The sequence below is a fragment of the Fukomys damarensis genome, unplaced genomic scaffold (genome assembly GCF_012274545.1).
Source record: "Fukomys damarensis isolate Sample0158 unplaced genomic scaffold, DMR_v1.0_HiC HiC_scaffold_38, whole genome shotgun sequence".
Lineage (NCBI taxonomy): Eukaryota > Metazoa > Chordata > Mammalia > Rodentia > Bathyergidae > Fukomys > Fukomys damarensis.
In genome coordinates, this window is record NW_022900950.1 from 45415430 (window position 1) to 45430702 (window position 15273).

A 15273-nucleotide genomic window follows, 5' to 3' on the forward strand; every position below is an offset into this window, starting at 1 on the left:
CAGGCTATCCTTGCTCTTGCAATCCTCCTATATCAACCTCCTAGAGTGCTGGGATTACAGATCTAGTGAGGAAAAAAAAAAGTCCCCAGAAATCTGGGCAAAATAGCAATATCTAATGATAATAAGATTGTTTTCTAGTTGAGAAATATTTGAGGGATGCTCCAAGGATCCACTTTGTTTACTATGGGAGTAACTCTTGGGAACATGTGGCAAGTGTCACAGGAGATACAAAACAGAAAAGGACTGAGCACCTAGAAGTGCTAGGAATGAACTGGGCTTGATCTGCTATACAATCTAGTAAGAAAGAGTAACAATGATCCCCAGTACCAAAAAAAAAGAGTAACAACCGAGAAAATCAAGGTTGTATCTGAGGACTGTCGGCTTAGGCCAACAGATCTAGTGATAGAATGCATAAAACTGATAGAAAAGACTAGAAAGAACACCATGGCCAGGTGTAAGGCTTTCTCTTTGTATAAGTTCTTCATTTTCCTTAGTTCTTATGATTTGTGAATTACTCTGCCCACTGCCTATAAGGCACAGGACTAGATGGAACTGACAAGATTGTCAGAATTTCATTAAATATCATTGACCTGTCAACTCCTTTTTTTTCTTTTATTGAGTTTATTGGTACATTTTAAGTTTACAGTACAATTACATTCATTATTGGGATCTTGTACCTTTACTTTCTTATAGACTTAAACCAATGTTCCAATTTTACCACCTCCTCATCTGTGCACAAACACTGCACGGAATCTGTCTGCCTCCCCCCGCCCGAGTTTAGTCACCTCCCCCTTCCCTTTCCTTGGAGTTATTGCAACACCATGCCTGGAGCACGGAGTCTTCCCCATTCTGTAGGTGACAATGATAAACACAAGAGACAATCAGAGAGGGCAGGAAGAAGAGATGGTTTCAACTTGTAGGGAGCAGGGGGATGGATGTGTACTCCCAAAGATACTCTAATGACCTTATATGCCCCTGGCTCCTTATATGGAGCTGAGGTAGAGTGAGGTCTGGTTCAGTTTAATTCTGCCACCCAGCCTGCCTGGAGGAGGAAGTGGCTGGTCTGGTGGGTAGCACTCCTCTGAACTTCAAGTGTGGGATGCTTGTCAGTTTTTGGCTTGGACTCCAATCTCTAATTCAGGAATGACTAGGCACCTACCACTATCATCTGACAGATAAAAATGGTATCAAAGCCCAAAGGCATTGCCATTACAGAGCTGCGCTATCATATCAGAAAAGGATACCTAACCATATTAGAAAAAGGAATCACACTTAACTGTGAGGACACAAATTAGGTATCTTAAAACTCTTTACCAGCTTTGGTAAGTTCCTATCACTGCTTAGATGACAGCTGGTCGATCCATTCCCCTCCTATCCACTCTCAACTGGGACTACTTCCACCATCCTTTGAATCACCAAATACATTTATTTGCTAGAAAAGATGCTAACAAAGAGGCTTTAAAACTGATACTATCTTGAAAATATGCCCAGAAGTACAGAAATGAAAGCAGAATTTATGCGCTTCCTTCACAGTATTTCATAATCCTTGCAGCACTTAAGAATCTTTTGCAAAGATAAAAAAATACCCTACTTGAAAGCAGCTGAAGGAGAATCTCTGGGCTAAATTCCAGGCAAGAGCTCTACATCTCTGTAGGTGATTTCAATGTCCAGCCAGATCAGGGACTCCTGATAAGGGTTGGCTTTCCTACTTTCTCTAGGCCTAGCCCATCTTTCTTTTTCCTTGAAAGGGCCCATACCTATTCTCATGCCTAAGAAATTAGGATGTTCTAGGCGACTATATGTTTTCATGACTATGCACTCTTCAGAACTTTAAAAACTCTCTTGCTCTCTGTGAAGGAAACTCGTGCAACCTTCCACCTTTAAAAATCTGTGCTTTTGGAAGGCTGCAGAGACAAAGATTGCCTTTCTCTTGTATAATTCAGAAAGCTAGAGAGAGAGGTGAGGCCAGCACGGAGAGATGTTTTTTCTTTTTGTCTTGCCCTTTGCTAAACTAATTCATTTAGCATTCACTCCCCCTCCCTTTTTATACAATTGTTTTGGCTAAAGTATACTGAACTTGTCCTTCAATTAACCTGTCCGGAAAGTGATACGTATAATGGAAATCCCAGAGAATGAGTTTCCACTGCCATATTCCCCTCTCCATAATTTTTTTATTTTGTTCTTATCTGCAAATCTGTTTTCATAACAAAACCTGCTTTTTAGCCTTGAATCTTCATCAGTTCTAGGGCTCACAGAAGTTGGCTCCAACAGTATTATCTGCTAACTCACTTGAAACAGAGATCAATTGAGTGTACTTGTGATGTGTATGCCAGAAACACAGGCAACTTATATCAGAAGAGATCAGCTGACTGCCCACAGGTCAAAGGCCAGGCTAAACAAAGGCTCCCTCTAGCCTTGTTCAGAACACATGGACATTATTGCCATTGGAGACTAAAGAGTAAAGTCAGATCTCACCTTTTCTATAAACCTACCTAACTGGAGGAAGATAATGACTGTTCAGATTGGTAACAACAATACCTCTACTCAGCAAATAGAATGTAGACCAGCATCCTAAAGATGAATGGGTTATTAAGAAGCATGCCAGGGTAAGTCAGAGACTCACTTTTGCTATTATCCACAAGGTATCAATCCTCATTGTGTTCTGAGTTGCTTTTCTGGTCAGAATTCTGGGTGGGCTTTCTTGGGTGGCAAAAACATTAAATAATAACTTTAAAATTCTATCTTTGAGGTGCTTATTATTAAGATACAGATGCAGAAACAGAAGGATTTAAAAATGAAAGAACTTGACAGATATACAACAAAGATGCCAACTAAGTATCTTTGGTCAAGGTAGGATGTATCTTTGAGGACTGTAAATGAGGAAATATCTCAAGTTTACATTTTCAGATCAGCAATAGCCTGACGTGTGGTCGCTGCTTAAAGAAGTACACATTGGGGATATGAGAGCTGGAGGACAAATCTGGGTCTTGGGTGTCTGGTTCAGGTTAGGCCCATCTTGGAGTTGCAGGGGATCTTGAAGATTTGCCAGATCCCCATTTCCATGGGATCTTGGAAAGCCAGAGCAAAGAGAACACTTTGGGAATGCTGCCAACTAGAATGGGTCCTCAGAATACTTCACCGATTCTTAACTCTCTCCATTCAGTAACTGGTCCTTGGTATTTCTAAGTCTTCAGGGCCCTAGCTTATCTGGATCAGTTTTAGCTGAAATTAAAATAACCCTTCATTATTCAGGGTAAGGGTTTACATAATCAGTTAAAATTTGAGAGTGTTAATATAGGTTTTTATTTTATTTTTTTTCTTTTTATTGAGTTTATTGGTGCAATCTAGGTATACAACACAGTTACATTCATTACTGGGATCCTGTACCTTCACATGAAAGGTCTTGGTTCTCATTTTTTCCCCTTGTCCCTGCCCTCCCTTCTAATATAAATTTTTAGATCTGCCTTCATGCGCAGAAAAAACTCAAAGCTACAATGAAAAAATAGTCAGGGCTGGGAACATAGCTCACTGGTAGGACACTTGCCTAGCATGAGTCTGTGAGTTCAATACCAGGACTACACACACAAACACATACACACACACACACACACACACACACACATTCAATTAATGCTATCAATTTCTGGTCCATTTTCTCAAATATATTGATTTGACTTCAATTTGTAAATCTTATCACTCTTTTGATAAATCCAGCAAGTGTTAACAATTAATTATTTTAAAGGGCCTTTTGAAGCTTAATTTTCTATGACATCCTCAACTGCTTTTATGCATCTAATGCATTGATTTTATTTAATTTTTTCATTTTCTTTTTTTTTCCAGCTTTAATTGAGTTTATTGGTACATTTTAGGGATACAGTACAGTTACATTCATTGTTGGGATCTTGTACCTCTACATGACAAGTCTTGATTCTCATTTTTTCCCCTTACCCCTGCCCTCCCTTCACCCCCTCCTCCCCTATTTTTTTTCTGGCTCTGTTAGGATTCAAATCAGGGACTCATGTGTGCTAGACTCACTGGTATACCCACAGCCTCTTGATTTTCTTTTTAAATAGTTCAGTAGTTTCATTAATAAACAAAATATCTGAAGCATATAAATAACTCTTATAAATCTAATCAATTAAATATAAAGGAGTGAATATTAAATCCTCTTAAATGGTTTAATGTTATAAATTTACTAAAACTTTACTTTTATATCCTCTGAAAGTACAAATATAAATCAATTCTAAATTACATTTAAAAGTGGAACAAGGTTGACTTCTAGTTCTAAAAGGTTACGTGCTTTAAAACACAACAAAGTCTTAAAATGCCAAACATGTAAAAAAATTGTTTTTGAACTTATCACAAAAATGCTAATATTAGTAATTTGTGATTTTTTTTGGCCTTAATTCTAAATGTTTCTAGTATTAGATAAGTGTCTACCGGGGGGCAATTATGTCATTCCAAACATTCTGGAGTTGCTTTTCTAGCTAACTGAAATTACACATGGGTGGTGATTTGACTGGGAGGGGTCCCAACAAGGAGGGAAAGGTAGAGCTCTCATTATGGTTACTTTACCAGGGGTTCCAGAGTTGAAAATGGTTGTTTACATGGTCCATCTCCCTGGACTTGCATCGTTACCTAATTCCTCTCTGCAGACAGACTTCTGCAACCCCAAACTGTAGCTAATTTCCATCAATGCTTCATTGGCTCACCATGTCTTTGTTTCTCTTATGATACTTACTACTCAGTTGGATTCTATATTTCTCTCAAGCCTTTGCTGCCTCTGTAGTCCTATAACAAGCAAGAAGTAGTCTTGGGTTAATGGAAGAGACAGGTGAGTTGAACTTGGAAGGCCCAGATATGTGACATGTTCCACTCCAGAGTGGTACCAGAGGAGCAACCTCACACATACCAGCTGGGCAACTGAAGAAGGAAAGGAGATAAAGCTGCTCATAACTGCATCATTAGACATAAGGGGATTTCAGAAAGCAGTTTCCTTCCCTGGCTTGCATAGCTTTACAATACAGTGTCCTTTGAGAGCATTCCCATGCCACAGGCCTCCAAAGAGTCGGCTTTCTCCCTAGGCCCTGGTTCTACAAGTTCATGCCAAGTGATCCTACTTCTGGCATCTGATGACTGAGCCAAAGGTGAATACCTGACATTAGGGAAAGCAATAAAAATATTAAGCTGAAGCCACTGGACCAGACACTTACTGCAGTGGAAGGGGGTCACAGCAACAGTACAGCGTGAGACTGAAGTTTTGTCCAATGGAAAAGTTACTAGTTCTGATTTAACCCCATTTCTTTGGTGGTAAGAAGATTAAAGGCCTTCTTATAACATAGTCCTTTCAAAGGACAGAGATCAGGACTGAATTTTGTCCACTGTTTTACTCATTTCATGACAAGGATAGAAATCCCACACACACTAAGAAGAAGCTCCTTGGGAGGCTGAGGCAGGAGGATTGTAGCCTAGCCTGGACCACTTAGTGAGATCCTGTCTCAAAATAAAAAATAAAAAGGGCTGTGGATATAGTTCAGTACGAAATCCCTGGGTTAAATTCCTATACAGAAAAAAGGGAGACTGAATTTATATTAAATTAAATTTACATCAATACTGAGGGGATGCCCATAACTGCAGACTTGCAGGTGACCCACAAGATAAATGGAAGTTAGGGATCAGACACAATTGGGCTGGTGCCTTTTCTCTGGCCTCTCTGTAGGTCAGCACAATTTTCAACTGAGCACTCCCAATCTTAAATGTTGGAGCTTTGGCTGTTGGAAGGGAGAACAACTTTTCTTTCCCAATACCAGTGCTCTAATGCCAACTTGACAGCAGATGGACAGTTTGGACACAGCTACCTCCAGGGTCATGCTAATATGGTGCCCCAGCTGTACTCATGTGAGTGGTGAAGGGGACTGTCAAGCAAGGGCTTCCGGGAAGGAAATACCTTAGGTGGCCTTAACATGGACCTGACCAGTGCTCAACTGCAGCTGATGCACTAAATAGTAGGGGAAGGTAATTTCAATCTTTCACTCTGATGACTGCTTATATGGTTCAAAAGCAGCTGTTTCTCAAATACATTTATCATACACACTCTATAAATGCCTTGAATTAGAAAAGGAGAATGTTACTTTTAAAGCCATGTCACAAGAAACCTGTGAAACTTGATTTCTTGAATTTTATAGGAAATAAACAGGCTAACAGTCTAATGATTTAGGTGTGACTCCAACCTTGTAATATGAAGTATTTTCTTTGCTTCTCAATTTCAGGAAGCTACTTTCTTTTACAAAAAAGTAAAAATCTACTTGCAATTCCTACAACAAATATTTCAGATAAGCAATATACTGACCTCAGACCAAAAGGACATGTTGTAATTTTTAATTTACTATATATATTTTGTACTATTTATATGCAAAAGCAGATGAATGAATTTGAAAATGAATGTGGTCTTTTCTTCCTGGGTTTCCAGGGAATCGTAGCATGTGTGAGGACAATTCTTGCTTCAAAACAGTAACTAAAAATCCTTAGGCTATGACATCTTATGTTTTGATAAACAGAATCAGCCTCATATTACAAGTTTCAGGAAGCAAATTGAATCTATTTCTCCCATAGCACCTCTTAACACACTATATAATTTTTATTATGTCTCTTGTTTAGTATCTACCTCCCCCTGTTGGAATATAATTTTACTAGGGCAAAACATTGGTATGTGCAGGCACTTTGTAATTTGACTGAATAAACTGGTTAAATTTAGGCAAGATTTGAATTCCTCATGACCTAAAGATTACAGGTTTGTGTGACGCTAGCAACTGCCCCAACAATGAATTACAGGAGCAGGTGCTGTGCGAGGTCTTCTGTTCCCAAGAACCAGCATGAGGACAGCCTGCCTGGTGGTACCCAGGGCCCTGTGTGAGTGAGTAGAGGCCAGGGAACACAGCCACACAGAACCAGGCCCCTCTTCCCAAGAAGGTGGCCTTATCTTTTAGAGTGATGACGCTCAAGCTTTGTGCCCTTGCCACTTCCACTCCTACTTAGAGACATTTTTTCCGTGGCTATAAACTTGCAGTGCTATTATTGGTAGCCATTAGTCTCTGGGGCTCATATTGGCCTCATTTTCTTCTAAGACTTAGCTGTCAAGTTCTGCCATAAACAAACACCTGTGCATATGTACTCAGAGCATTACTGATTTGGTTCTGGGATTGGACAGGTAATCTTGGGCAATAATGCACACTTAAAGTACAGCTAAAGTAGTTTTTTTTTTTTTTTTTTTTTTTTTTTTAAAACATTTTTTTTTTTTGATTTTTAAGACAGGGTCTCACTATGCAGTTCAGACTGCTCTGGAACTCACTATGTAGCCCTAACAGCGATCCTCTTGCTTCAGCCTCCTGAGTGCTGGGATGACAGGCGTGTGCCTCCACACCAGGCCTGCTAAAGTACATTTAATAATGCACATTTAAAGTACAGTTTAGGAGTACAGAAACATTGTATTTATTTTGTATTTAGCAAGCATAGCTTGAAGGTAATTTATAGCTTCTTTTTCTTTCTTTCTTCTTTTTTTTTTTTTTGGTGGGATCAGGGATTGAACTCAGGACCTTGAGCTTGTGAGGTAGGCATGGTGCCACTGAGCTAAATTTCTGGCCCTGTAGCTTCTTCTAAGGGTGAATTACTTAAGTCCTATGTATGAGGTATGATCAAAGTATAGAGTGAATGTTTAGATTTTAAAAAATTATTATAGTTGAAAATACACTGCCATTGATTCCCTTTGAATACCCTTCCCCCAATTTGAACACATTCATCCCATCATGCTTGCCACTACCTGAAGCAGTCCTGGAAGTCCACTTTTATGTCTTTTCGTGGCTGCCTCAATATCCTGAATTGATTCTTAACTTTTGTGGCAATTTCTGTCCTCACTTACTTTATTTTTTCTTTGCAAGATCTGGCCCCAAGAGACTTCTGGCTTGTTTCAAGAGTCAAAATGACCATGAAAGACAAATGTTTTCAATCGATTGAGGACATCGAGGCTGCTGTGACAGTGCAACCAAAGACATTAAAAACAAAAAGACTACCTTGTATGTGACTGAGATAGGAACATGTCCAATCAACCATATGAAACCTTGTCTCAGGCAGGAAGGTGTTTTTTTGTGATCCAGAGAGAGGCCCATTGGAAGGCCTGGAAAGATACCAAATTTAGCTAATGGTAGAGCCATCTCAAATAATTCTTACTGGGCCGTGACTAGCTGAGACTCTGGGGGTGAATGACTTACAGGCTCAAATGATGACAGTGATAGCCATGATAGAATTACTAATAACAGCAGCAGCAAACTCTTAATAGTCCTTACTATGTGCCAAGATTTATTATTTTAAATTATTTCCCTATATTTCTCTCATTTTATTCCTATAACAACTGTGTCCTTGAACTGTGTTGCTACACTGGAAGTACATTTTCCAGAATAAAGCTCCAGAGAATCTGGGGGCTCACTCTCCAGAACTGGGCCAAGAATCAGATGGAAATCGCCTTGAAATCAAAGTATCTAAGAAGGTAATCTTCCATTTGGATGGGTGCAAGATTGGTATGGGAAAGAGAGAACCAACACACAGACTGGCAGCCCATTTAGTAAAAGGTTCTTTTTCTAGATTTTTTGGCATAAGTGAGAAAGAAAAAGTGAAAAAATATTTTAGAAAACAAAAGTTGGCACGTACTGCTTCCGTGCATCAAAAAAATCTGTTATGGTGATAGTACCATGAGTGGATTTGTTTTTTCACTAACTCTCAAAATTTGGAGTTAATGGTTTTATTACTTTCTCATAAAATAAAATGTGAAAATATCAAGGGGAGGCTAATTGCTAGATATTTAAAAATATATTAACAGAGGAGAGAATTCACTGGAAATTTCAGCTTTAGTGCGTGGAGCTGTCCAACCACCAGACACACAGGATTCTGGTCTCTACAGCCCAGGGTCCTACTTGCTGCTCCCAAAGCATGCTGCTGTCATCTCCCCTGGGCTCCAGGGCCTAGGACGGCATGTTTCTGGAGTAGCACCTCACTTCTGTGTGCTGTGACTTCCACAAATGATGCCCACATGAAATACTCTGGACCAGCTGGGAACTTGGGGCTCAGGACCGTGTAGCTCACCTTTGTCCCGCTCCTGGGTCTGGCTGAAAGGAGATATTCAAACAGGAATGAGCCCACCACATCTGAGGAACAGTAAGCAGGCCAATGTGGAAGGAGCAGAGCGAGGGGGAGATAAATAAAGCCAAAGAGGCCAGAAGGGGCTTGCTGATGGAAATCCTTGGCCTGGGTAAAAATCTAGAAGGGCCTGCCTCTTCTACAGAAGATGTTTTACATAGACTCAGGCACCATTGTTCTCTGATGATAGAGAACAACTTGCTTTCAACATTTTCCACCTAAAATTGCAGCTTCATTCTTATTGTAGAATTGAGCTTGAGGTCCTTAATTGTGCTTCTGTATGTCTGAATGGATCCCCAACTGCTTCTTAAGAAGAATGTGGTCCTGCCTAGTACTTCCCTAACAGTGGGTGGCCTTCCTTTCAGGCCCATGTCTTGTCAGGCTCCTTAGAGCTCCCTAGGGAGGTACCATTTCTGCCACCTTGGGCAAGTTGTAGCAAAGACTCTCCTTTACCTATTGGGGGCAGGTGTTCTCCAAGAACCTGGCTTGGGATAAGAAATACAAACTCACTGTCACTGGCTAGCTATGAAAAGCTTGCAAACAAACCTGGAGATTATCTGAAAGTACATTTCTCCCTCTGGAATTCAGCCAAGCCACCAGGGGCTGCAAGTGAAGATATCCTTGTTCTGCTCAAGCTCCCTGTGCAGAAGCTTCTCTGAGCTACACCTGGCTGGCATGCCTGGCTTGCACTGTGGGCACCACATAAAAGATAGCCTTGCAAGCCCCAATATGGTGATCTGGAGGTGCAGCTGAGGAGCTGATGATACCCCTGTGGGAAGATGGAGGACTGACCTCTTGGGACATAGAACCAGGGATATTTCTGCACTGAAAGCATCACTGAATGTTCTCTAGTAACTTTGCATCACATCATTGATAATTTTCCACTTTGCTTTTAGTACTAAGAAACCCCAAGTCAAATTTGGGACCTACTTTGGGGATAGGGCTATACAATTGAACTTTCTGCTGTGAAGGCAATTTTCTGTCTCTGTATTGTTCAATATGGTAGCTGTTGGCCACATGTGACTGCTGAGCATCTGAGATATATTTAGCACGACTAAGAATGACATCTTAAATTTAGCTTAAAATTCAAATTTCAGTAGCCACACATGGCTAGTGACTACCATGAACAGCACTGCTCTGGAAAGTATATAGAAAATGACATGCCTTCCAGATGTCGTACATGTTTAATCTTACATCTATCAACACTTGGTCTTTACTTCAAATTCTTCTATATCTTTTTGGCGGGATTAATTTTCTCGTACACTATACACCTTCGTCAGCCATTTTAAATTTCTTTTTTAAAGTGTGATATCTATTTATAAATGAAAAAAATACAAGAAAGATAACACAGCCATATTCCCAACCTTTTAGTATAACAGAGACACCAATTCATTTAGGGAAGAGAGTCTCATACGTGGGAGAAGCAGCCTTTTCTTCTGTTTCTGTCTCTGTTTTGTTTCTTTAGTTATGTGCTGCTCACACAAATGTTTAATTCATGAAATTTGTTGAGTTTTATATTTATGACTCTGCTGTATAGTTATATTCCTCTCTCATAAAAGTAAACAAAAACATCTATAAAGAGAACCTAATGCATTCAAAGTTCAATGTCAGTTTAATACTATGGAATGTAGAAGGAGTCATTAAACACAGTCTTTGACTCTACAAGTATCACAAAACATCAATGTATTTCTAAAAAGCATGGGTCAAAGGTATAGGGGAAGTGGGAAAGGCAGGGTGAAGGAAATAAGGGAAAAGAAAAAATATGAGAAAAGGAAAAAATGGAAACAAAAAGTCTTTGTAAATAGGGAAGGGTGAAGGGGGTGAAGGGAAGGAGGGGTATGGGGAAAAATGAGAACCAAGACCTGTCATGTAGAGGTACAAGATCCCTGTGATGAATGTAACTGTACTGTATACCTAAAATGTACCAATAAACTCAATGAGAAAAAATGCATAGGCCTTTGACAATTCCTGATGCAAGTGACTTACCACTCCCCCCATACATTACTGGGCAATGTCAAAAAGGAAGGAGAGATGAGTATCAGGAGGATAGCTTTCCTCTCATCTTGTCAGATCTTGGTTAAGTGGCATCTCCTAATTCTTATAAGGGGATGAGTGGCTTTTAGGAAAAAAAAAATCTCAGGTTTTTTTCCTTCCAGAGGAATTAAAAAGGGAGGAGGAAGTCTCTGATACATGGAATATGAAGTTCATGGAGCACGGTGAAAAAGTAAAATACAATTTTTATTTTAACCAGGCAACTAAAAACTACTAAAGAATTTCTTCAATGTATAACTGCATCCACTTTAGCAAAAATTATCTTAATAGTTACAGATGAGAATAGACTTAGGGAACAGATATTGTATTGCTAAAGAAAATGTGTTTAAAAGTGTTCTCTGCACTGCCCTTCCCCCTGTGACCTGAATATCTTCATTTTGTTGAAGACCAGAATACATATTTTTACTTTGAAAAGTAATTTAAGGAGGTAGATAGGTGTGTTATCTCACAGTAAAGCAGGAGACTGATCTCTGCAGCAGTGAGGATAACAGCAACCTGTTCACATGGTCATTATCAAGAGCTGTGAGGGGGATACCTTTCACTTCTCTCCCTGTTAACTGAACATACTGTTATTCAACAAAGGTCTGCAATCTGAGCCCCAAGATATTAAATCTTTTTTCTTTCTCCTTGTGGATCTCCCCAACTTCAAAAGCCTGCACCTGTATAGACTTTATAATCATTTAAATATGTAAATCTTTGAAATATTCTTTCAATGTTTCATTTGAGCAGAGCTCGGGCCAAGCTTTCATACTCCGTTCTTTATGTTATTAGAAGGATCAAGAGAAAAAGTCTTCTCATTATGAAGAACAGGAAGAAATCACTTCAGAAATAATCATATTCATTTTGGTCTTTTAGTATAAACATAATCCTTTGCATTTCATTAACTTTTACTTGGTGCAACTGTACTCTGCTTTGCATAAAGAATCGGCAGTCATCAGATGTAGGAGGAAAATTTTCTCACATTTCAAAGGGGATTAGAGAGTAAATGCTAGCACTGTGTTTACTGAACAATAAAGCAACATTACTTAGTTTCTTCAAAAGGAAGTCTGAAAATGATCCAGTTTCCATAAATGGGTATCTCAAGGTGACTGTGACTGAAGCAATGTACCTTGGCTTTGGGTTGGACCAGCTATCAGAAATGTGCCAAATCCTCATTTCATCTTATGATATGGAGATTATAACTGTGGAGTTTAGAGCCAAAACCAACAAAAACTGAAACTTTACCTTAATTCCTGTAACCACAGTCAGCACTTTTGAAGCAATGTCCCCCAACTATCACTTTTCTCTTTTCTGGTAGCCAACCATAAAAAAAAGTTTGAGGCCTTTCAGAGTAACAAAGCCCTACACACCAGGAACTAACTTAACTATTAATTAGAGAATGGATTGGAAATAATTATCAGATAAGAGCAGGTATAGGATAGTCTTTAATCTCCACGGTGAAATTTAAATTCTAGAATATAACGAGTTATCTCTAATGAGTTCAGGATACCCCAAGTAAGGATCAGAGAAGAAAAGGGGTTGGTAAAGCCAAGGTACTAGTAGTGGAAGGACTGGGCCAGTCTTCTGTCTTTAAAATGTATTTACTCATCCGTCCTAGCTGAGTGAATCCAGAAGCTTCAAAGGCATCACTTTCTCTTTCAAATCTTTACAAGGGTATCACTTTCCAAGGGACCACAGAATTTTAATACCCTCTGCCAGCAGAGAGGGAGTAGGCAAAGGGCAGAAGGCAGGCAAAGGGAGCAGAGGGAAGGGAACAGATGTCTTCCCTATGGAATGTCAATGAACTTTACACTTTTAACTTTAAATTTTCCTTAAGTTCCTTTGTAGGAATGAAAAGTACATAGATTAAAAACTCCCCAAGTGTGAAGGAGCAGATTCAGGAATCTTTAATGGCAAGTTCCCCAGGTTAGGAGCCGGTGTGACATCTCCAGGAAGGATGGGTGGGGGTGGGGGTGGGGCAGACCTGGTGCCTAGAAGAACTAGGCACCTTTGCTCAGGCGTGAGTGCCATGACAACAGAATGTAAAGTACCGCTGGGAGAGGCCTTTTTGCCTCTTTTGTTTGGGTGGAATACAGACAGACCTTGACCTTGGTTTGGGATGGACAGGGGCACTAATCTCTCTTTTTCCTAGCATGGCTTAGTAACAGGTAGGAAGCTTTCCAGCAGAACTAACTGATTTATTTTGCCTTACCCTCAGACAGACAGACAAACAGCCAACAACCAAGTACCTGCAGAAGGATCCTGTTGCCATCATGGTCCTCTGTCTGCCAGCGCCCCTCACTGATGGGGCTACAGGGATTGGGCAAGAGAGGCACCAGCTCCCCAATGTCCTTTACTCGGAACTCCAGCACGGAGGAGTCAGTGGGCACTGGGCTCTGATCGCAGGGCAGTCTTTTTAGGGAGAACTGGATGTCCACATCAAGATTGGAGAAAATGGGGAAGATGCAGAAGTCCGCTTTCCTCTGACTGGGGCTCCGGCGCAGGATCAGCTCGTAGAACCGAAGGCTGTCTGCATAGCTGTCGTGGCGACAGTAGATGGTGAAGCGCACGATCTCCTTACCGTAGTGCACAGGCCGGATGGCCCACAGAGGGGTCCCAGGGGCCAGCGTGAAGAAGTCCTGGCTGCAGGGCAGGTAGGGCAGGAACCGCCCGTGCACTTGCTCTGTGTGGTGGTGGCGCCAGGGTGGGTGCTGCAGCGTGCGGTGTAGTTGGAGGATCTGCTCCTCGCCATACTCCTCCTGCAGGAACAGTACCACGGCCAGGGCGGGCTGCGCGCCCTTGGGAGTCTTCCGCCGTCTCCGGCAGGTGCGCCTCTCTGACACACGGAACAGTGGGAGGTCGGGATGGATCCACGCCAAGACCTTGTCGATGGCTTCCTGCAGAGGCTGGGCCTCGCCTGGGTCTGCGATGATGTGGATGCTTACCAGGAAAGGGTCCTGCGCCTCTTCTAGGGAGAGCTCACCTGAGGGCACAGAATGAACAATGAACGAAGTGAATGAATGAATGGGTAATATGGTGATTATTCCATGAAGGTGTCCAGTGATGACATGTACTTGGCAAGAAAAAAGCCAAGCTCTAACTGGACTTAATCCACATCCTATGATTTTCTGGTCTCAAATTTACATACAAAAACTACTACAGCTGCATCCAAGCACTCAGAGAAAAGGGCTACCGCCAGAATTGGTTCCCATGCTGCACAGTGTTAGGAAAACAATGGCCCTGCATTTCATCAGGTTGAGGGCACATTCTATCAGACAAGAGAAAGTCCAGCCTCTACTTTGGCAGGGATAACAGGCTAATGAGAGAAGATGCTGTGGCATCATCAGCAGGTCATTTAGTTTCACCTGGAACGAACACAGTGCCCTACCCCATGAAAGTTCCCAACACTATGGCACCCTTCTGGTATGCTCATCTCACTGGTTTATTTTGCTCAGTCATTTAACAGACATGCTAGAACTCCCTTGGGCCTAAGTGGAGGGCAGACACATTTGCTTGCCTTTGGGCACTCACTCGGAGAGGTAAGGCTCTCATGCCCACAGTTTCCCCCTGTTGGGGAGAGGGAGGCTGGTTTTTATTGTTACTGAGACACAGGGAAGAACAGCCCAGGGCAAGTGCCATGTTCTTGCTGTCTGTTGCAGCCTACTTGGGGCAGAGGTTATTGGTGGAAAGCATAGTGAGGCCACGACTGCCTGGTCAGGCTGCCCTTTTGGGCACATCCACTCAGAAGCCCACAGATCCTGAATGGGTTGGGTACCCTCCCTGTGTCCTCTGGCAGATAGAACACTTGGCTTCTAATGCCAAGTGTGAAGCTGACTGTTTGACTTGGCAACATCTTCTCATGGGATGACGCAGTGTGCTGGCCACAGTGGCCTACTTCAAAAGAGGCTCCGTTTATCTAAATTCTGTGATAAATCTAATGGTAACCAAGATATGTTTAGGCCAATTTTGACAGGGGAGACAACACTGGAGTCATTTAGAATCTAGACTTGTCTATGTGCTCCACAATGTCCACTAAGTGTTAGGTCTAGAATAATT

At 41.3% G+C, this 15273-nt stretch overlaps 1 protein-coding gene across 1 annotated transcript in view; it reads right to left on the reverse strand.

Annotated features, from left to right (window-relative positions):
- The window catches only part of Fam124a (family with sequence similarity 124 member A), a gene marked incomplete at its 5' end in the record, with an annotated part of 66862 nt that overhangs the window by 9466 nt on the left and 42123 nt on the right, over window positions 1-15273 (reverse strand). The window contains one exon of the mRNA XM_010636957.1: window positions 13467-14200. Within this exon, the coding sequence (XP_010635259.1) occupies window positions 13467-14200 (734 nt within the window). The remainder of the gene's footprint in view (window positions 1-13466; window positions 14201-15273) is intronic.